We start from the raw sequence: 7,796 nt of genomic DNA, 5'->3' as shown, positions 1-7,796 counted from the left end.
CACTACACTTTTGTATAATATAATATAATGTAATATAATGTTTTTATATTACATATTAAAAATATAATATTATTTATTATATAACAGTTTCAGCTAAAGAATAATTTCTGGCACTTTCTAACACATTTTCTATCACCCTTCAGTTTATCAAAACCACCACATAATTGAATTATTCATTATTCTGGTTATTCATTATTATTTTATTTTACTTCAGGCTTTTACTTTGAGCATGCCTTGGTAACCATAGGCTATGTGAAATGCTCTTTTATTGGTTTCATGTCTCAGTAAAATAGAAATCCTTGAAACTACAGTAATTTCCCCTATAAAAAAATTAAACCACAAATCTTTAATATTTTGATTTGTTCTAGACAGCAGTGCGATTAAAATAGAGAGAAAATGGAGACTTTTAATTAAGTTAACCTGAGAAAAAAGACCCCTATAATCTCCCATCTCCCTCACTTTTTTTTCTGCTAAGGAATTTTAGAAGAGGCGTCCAGCTTCCGGATGCAGAGCTGTGTGTTAGTGCAATCTGGTTGAAGTAGTGCTTGCTGAAAAACAGTTTCCAAAAGTAGCATGCATTTCCTATTGCTATTTTAGTACAGACAATGTGGTTTCCATGGACACTTGCGTGGTGTCCATGCCAACGGCAGGTTTGGAGCAGTGTAAGCGTGTAAGCGTGTGTGCCCGGGAGGGACTTGCGGTGGAGTGATTCAGGGACAGTGCCAACCTTTCTTTACCGCTCCCACCTGTACCAACCTGTGCCCTTCCCACTGAATCTCCATGGAAACGGTCAGATGAGGGCAGTCACCCAGATTCAATCCAGTCACCCATAGACGACAGAAGGGTTTGTGGGTACTGTAGTCCGCAAGGGAAGCGTTGCTGAGTGGCAGGGTAGGTATTAAGTGGTTACAAGATGATACACGGGTAAGAGTGCGTTTTGTTTGTTTAGCTATTGATCTCCATGTTGATTGAAGCCCCCGTTGTCTTAAAATCCCCTATAGTGCACTGGGGCTGCCATAGCAAGTTCTTTACACATGCTCCCAACACCTTGCATCTGTCAAGTCTAATCAAGGCAAGATAAGTGTGTGTGTGTTTTGTGTGTGTGAGTGTCGGTGTGTGTGTGCACATGTGCCTGTAATCAGTAGAGAGTTATGTAATCATATTTAATTAAGGATTAATTACAGATGCCGTTAAGTGAGAGTGCAACAACTTAACTCTCTCTTAGTCACCCAATCACACACACACACACACACACACACACGTTTATTTTCTGTCATGTTGGGGACATTCTGTTGACGTAGGGCATAGCTAGCAGGTGACCAGAATCCAGTTTATTTTCTTTTACAAATATAAACATAATTTTATATATATTTTTAAATTTAGGTGGCATGACCACAGATTGAAATGCACAATTTGTAGACTAATTATTTTATGGCATATTTTGATGCATATTTTTAATACATAGAATTAATTATAATGGATTTTAAACCATTATAATAATAATATTAATATATAATATAAAATGTAATATTTTTCATTTAGATTCAGGGCACCAATTTATGCCATTATTTGGAAAATACATTTAATGAATAATTATTTAGGACCCTGCATCAGTTTATATTATATTAATAATATTAAAATAAATTACTAAATTTAATATTTTTCATTTAGGTGGAAGGGACCATGGATTGAAATGCATAAATTGTGTATTCATTGTTTTATGACATATTTTGATAAACATTTATAATACATTCAATTAATTATACTGGATCAGTTGTTATAATAATATGAACATTTTTTAATTTAGGTAGAGGGAACTGATTTGTGTTTTCATTATTGTGACACATGTAGATGTAAAATACAAATTAATTATACAGAATTCTACATTAATTTGTATTATATTAATAATGTTAAAATGTATTACAACATTTTTCATTCAGGTGGAAGGGACCATGGATTGCAATAGACAATTTGTGCATTAATTATTTTATTACATATTTTGATATAAAATACATTGTATTATTTATAATGGATTTCACATCAGTTGTTATTATATTAGTAATATATACTACAACATGTAATATAAATCTCATTTAGGTTTAGGCGACCACATATTAAATAACTTGAATGACCGAGTAAAAATAGTTAAAGCATGATTTGTGTTTTTTTTTGTTGCCATATTGTAATGTAAAATATATTCAAATAATTATACCAGATGCTACATCAATCCTGTCTCAATTCTTATGGGCCCCTCTGGACATTTAGTTCCCTAGAATCATTCCCACCTTTCACCCCATTAGCTCCGGCCCTGCACACACACGACAGTAATACACATTCCACCTTTTTTACATTCCACTCCAGTAGATCTTCCCCTCAGAGCTTCCTTTTATCTCACAGTTTATTTCTCAAGGACATCTGAACAGGAATAATGCACAGCATGAAAATCTCTGTCATCACTGAAAATAGAGTCAGATATTCTGAATGCTCTACAAAAGTGAATCGCATCCAGCGCAGTGTGCTGCAGTGATCTCAATGAATACATTCTCGTGTCCTCGCAAGCATCAAATCTGCCCTAGTTTCGCCAGCGAACCGTGCTCTCTGGCTAATGCTAGGACACTTTTGCAGGCTAAAGATCACACAGGGTTTATCTTGTAGCTTAAGCTGCTGCTACATAAGGTGTGCGTTACATCTGTGTATAAGGTTCTCAGGCCATTTAAGGTGCATGATTTTGATTAGCCTTTCCCTTGTTTTGGGTTTATCTGTAATGGAAAAATAGTGTTACAGTAGTCAGAGGGCCATGTGAATTATTTACCCTGCACTGCACACTGCATACTGGCTACAAAGAGTTATGCAATATGAACTATGATAGAGAGAGATAAAAAAAAATGTCTGAGTCCTACATCTGTGGCAACGTTTGAGAATGAAAATACATAGCACAAAACAAATATTTCGGAATCTTGGCTGAAATATGGGTTGTATCGCAGTGTTCCACACATCCGCATGAATGGGAGGAAATGGACGGACAGACTAATTACAAAGTGAATAACTCTCTAACTCAGATGACATAACTTTCTGTCAGGTTCAAATCAAAGTAAACTTGAAATGACTTGAATTGATCATGTATGAATGTGACGGTTTAAATTAAATTCTGTTAAATTAAAGCTGCACCTCTGTGTCTGCGATCATCTTGATATCATGACATTTGTTGACTGATGATCCAAAAAGAAGATGACTGTTAATAAAAGTAGCCAAACAACAATTAACAAATTAAAATTAAAGTATAGTTATATTTCTGAAGCAATGTAAAACCTTTTTGTGAAAAAAAGAAATGTGTGTGTGTGTGTGTGTGTGTGTGTGTGTGTGTGTGTGTGTGTGTGTTTTGTAACAATTGTTTTTACTGTCACTTTGTATCAATTTAATGCATCATTGCTGAATAAAAGGATTAATCTCTTAAATATTTTGATTAAATATTTTAATTTCTATAAATGTTTGAATGTGTATATCAATAATATTATCAAAAATATATTACAATTTTATTTAGTTATTATTATTATTTATATTTTTATTCTGATATTCTAAAAAAAGTATGCCGTTTAAATGTGAGTACAAATACAGTGGTTGCCAAAAACTATTTGGACACGTAATACACCTTAAATAATAATACACACGAAACAATTTATGAATGTAATTGAATGAGCAATTGCAACATATTTTTTTCTATTACTTTTAACCAACTGATTCCAAGATCATTTTAGTGGAAGTAGAGTCAGTTCCCCTCAATTTCACACAGGTGCCTCCCACGTCCAGGTGCTGTGTCCCATTCAACTCAGAAAAACAGAATGTCCAACATCCTGCCTGGAAAAGTGCAACACAACACCACTCGAATTCAGACTTCCAACTTTTAAATGTGTAGTTATCTAATGCATAGTATACAATTTTAAGCATGCCCTGTTATTTTTTCGGGCCATATACATTTATGAAACGTGTGTTTGAATGTGTGCTTACGTGTGTCCATGTGTATATGTATATCTCTGTGTGTGTGTGTGTGTGTGTGTGTGTGTGTGTGTGTGTGTGTGTGTGTGTGTGTGTGTTAGAGAAAAAGAGTTGTGAACCTCAGAGGGAGCCTGTGCTATCACACCTCTCCTACTCGCAGTCTGTCAATATATCAGTCTCAAACTCCATGAACTCATCTCACACACAGAAACTACTCTATGCATGTGTGTGAGTGTGTGTCAGAGAGGACGATAACACACACAGAGCATGGAGGAATTTAAAAGCGGACTGATTCTTGTAGTTTTTTCTGGGTTGTAGCTTCTCCCCTGCTGAGTGTAACCAGTCTCCCCACTGCGCTGGCCTGAGTGTTTTTATTTCTCTCCTTTTCTGTATCACGCCATCTTTCCGTCACACTCATCCCTTGCTTCTGAGCCAACCCCGATTTACACTCTGTCTCTCTCTTTTCATCTCCCTCTGTATTCCTCTCTCTCAGGGACAAATTCACAAAACAGTCACGCCATGTTTGCATCCAGTATTTCAAGAAAAAAAAAACAGCTTCTAACAAATCGTTTTGATTCTTTTTAGTGCAAACACCTCATTTCTATCAAAATTCAGCACCGATTTTGTGGGCGCTAGTGAATTGGGAGCTAAAACAACGCAGACAGTGTTCGCAAATAAATGGTGCCAGTGGGTGCAATTCAATCTTAGTGAATTCTCTTCTCTGTCTATCTCTTTCTCTTTTTACTTTTAGACATAGAGACGATAGCATCTTCATATTGAGGGTGTTTGTCATGGTTGTGGGTTCGAGTCGTGGTGAAACTACATTGCTCATTGCTTAGATTATAGCTGTGTAATTGTTCTACCAGACAGCAAGCAATTTGTATGGTGACTCATCCTCTCTCTCTCTCTCTCTCTCTCTGTCTCTCTCGCTTTCTCTCTTTTCTCTCATCCTCTCAATCTCCACGCGTTCTCTAGCTGCGTTTAAAGCATGTTATGATAGTTACAGTCTTGACAGGCTCATTAAAGACCCTCATATTCTTTAAAAAAATATATTTTAAAGGAAAAGTTTACCCTAAAATTGCCAATTATTTTTCATCATTTGCTCACCCCCATGTTGTCTCAGACCTGTATGACTTTCTTTCTTCCATGGAACACAAAAGGATTATTCTGAAGGCTGTGCTGGCTGCATTTCCCATGCAATTACAATGAATGGAGACTGAATGTTGCAAGAAAAAAAAGTACAGTAAAGGTGTTCTGTATTACAGCTATTCTGAAATCATTGATGGTTTTGTGAAGAAGAATCAGGCCACAGTTAATCTTGTTATTAACATGGACATAGGGTATTTTTTAACATTTACAGGGGCTAGTCAGTGATTTTATTACTTCCCGAATCCAGAATGATGCTTCCCACATAAAAATTCCCGGATGAATTACTGACTGTTTTTGACAAACACCAAGGTTGTGTGGTAATTTTTTTGCTGTCTCAATCCACATCTCTGAGTTTACCAAACGGGATCAATTAAAAAGTTATTTTGTGAATGCTTTTTTGACCACTGCCATGCGCCGTACAGTAACTGTTGTGCCTCACTATGTGCATGCATTTTAAAAATAGACTTTTATTTCTTAAATCAATTTACTAGTCAACTAGCTGGGTCAAATGTTTGCCTTATGTAAATAAGAGGTTGTGTTTAAACCATAGCGTGTCAATTTTCCTAATGTTAAATAGGTTATTTAAATGAATGTTGAACATATGACTGACCACATGAGAAGCGCATTTCTGCTAATGTAGAATCACAAAACTCACTCCTCCACCAATAAACTCCTCCACTTCCTTCAATAAATCATCTTCTGAACGCATGAGTTTTACTACCAAGGAGCCATGCAAATTTATTTCTACATTCATCCCAATGAGAAACAATTACTGTTCGAATATGGCTATAGTTTCAAGAATCATATCAGTCCAGTTTGTGAACGGGATCAGCTGATTCATTACAAAAGATCCAACTCAACTTAAATTTCAGTCTTAAACAAAACTATTTCTTAAACAAAGCTATCATATGACTTAAAAAAAAAAATAGAACACGAGTTGGCGCTTTGGTGTCCTTTTTGAAGCTTGATAGCTTCAGTTTGAAAAAGAAAATACTAGAGTTTTGAGTTCCACTGAAGAAAGTCATACAGGTTTGGAACAATATGATAATAGGTAAATAATAAATTTTTCGTTGAACTACCATATTTTCCAGAAAACAGGTCGCACATGGGTCAAAACTGAATTTTTGAGAGAAAAAAAAACACAGATAAGCCACATTTTATTGTCACATTCAGAAATAATGTAAAATACCAGTAATTAAATGTTTACACTATAAACACTATAAACATTTTAATTTCCCCAAATCCTTTAAATGTAATGGTTTTCAGGACAGGAATGAAAAATATAAGTATTAAAAAAAATTATAGTGGCATTCATTATAAACTACATTTCTTATAGACGTTAAGCCCACAACAAATTTATTTTAAACGAAACTGGAACTACTGGGCCGGCATATGGAAAATGCACCATTAAAAATGCTCAGGTACCTCTTTCATTCAGCATGAATGTAACTGTGTGCATTTTGTGCATGTTTTGCATGCTTGATGTTAATTGCTTTATATAAGTCACTGTAGAATATAAATTTCAGCACGTTTCAGATGATAAAAACTTACAGGGTATTCCTTTACAATAAGTATAAAAATTGTTAATATGCTTATCCAAAAACTAGCACTACCACATGACTAATGTTATTTATTGTTGAATTTCCATCATACAGCTACATTGTGATATATACCATTACTGTGATATTGGTTTTCTTACACAGTGATTTACGATTTTAGTCATACCGTCCACTTCCAGTGAACTAATATGTCCATTCCCTTTACAACTTTAACAGGGAAATGTGCAGCATAAGTCAGCAGCGAGATGTGTATATTCCAGAAGCGTAATTCATTAATTTGCTGTTTGCTATCCGTCAGTCACCCGGAATAATCCGTCGGGAGGGGCCAGTGCGCTTTTCTCCGCCGAGTGAAAATTGGATTTTGGATGAGCGATCGCGCGGCTTAAACTTCCACCAGCTTGCTGTCTATTAAGTGCACCCCCCACGTCACACACACACACTTGCAACCCAGAACCAATCTAGAGCCACGACATACACACACAAATATACATCCTCGAGATTTAAGAGTTACATGAAGCTGAATGCAAACGCACACGTATGCAGCCACAGTGACATGGTGCGTGTAGTATTACCTACGGCAATCCTGTGCTTGAGAAAAGCCAACTGAACAAACACAGTCAGCATAATCACCAGAGAGAGAGACACGTACACACCTCTGACTCGAAGGAAATGAGCTGGAATTTGGAGCATCGTGCCCACATGGGTAGAGGAAGATCTGGAGAGAGAGGGATGTGGGGAGGATTGATGGATAGGGGGAAAAAAGTCAAGAAGAACAGAAACGAGAGCACTGGGGAGACCAAGACAGTTCTCGCTGAGATGTTGATGGCGAGATGCTAGAGTTTACTCATCCAATCACGAATGTGTGGGCAGAGAGAGGGAGACAGTGTGTGCTTCATCAGAGGTGCTTGATGTCACTTAGTAATAATAACGCTCTGTGTGTGTGTTTCAGCTCCTCTGACTGAAGAGCCCCCCAGGATTCTGTTTCCCTCTGAAAACAAGCTTCTCACCATGGATGTGCAGCTCGGTAAGAACAGCCTCTGCTTGTGTACATGTGTGCTGGGGGGGGGGGGATTTATTTTTGAAAGAACGTAATAT

The 7,796-nt window shown here is 36.4% G+C and overlaps 1 protein-coding gene across 2 annotated transcripts in view; it reads left to right on the top strand.

Moving 5' to 3' along the window:
- Positions 1-7,796, top strand: part of LOC107655515 (interleukin-1 receptor accessory protein-like 1-A) — an 82,715-nt gene that overhangs the window by 54,650 nt on the left and 20,269 nt on the right. For both annotated transcript variants that reach the window (XM_016443014.1, XM_016443013.1), the window contains exon 6: positions 7,651-7,725. In XM_016443014.1, coding sequence (XP_016298500.1) covers positions 7,651-7,725 — 75 coding nt within the window. The remainder of the gene's footprint in view (positions 1-7,650; positions 7,726-7,796) is intronic.

Source organism: Sinocyclocheilus anshuiensis, unplaced genomic scaffold (genome assembly GCF_001515605.1).
Source record: "Sinocyclocheilus anshuiensis isolate Anshui unplaced genomic scaffold, SAMN03320099.WGS_v1.1 scaffold1148, whole genome shotgun sequence".
In the NCBI taxonomy this organism is placed as follows: Eukaryota; Metazoa; Chordata; class Actinopteri; order Cypriniformes; family Cyprinidae; genus Sinocyclocheilus; species Sinocyclocheilus anshuiensis.
This window is presented reverse-complemented; position numbering and strand designations above follow the sequence as displayed.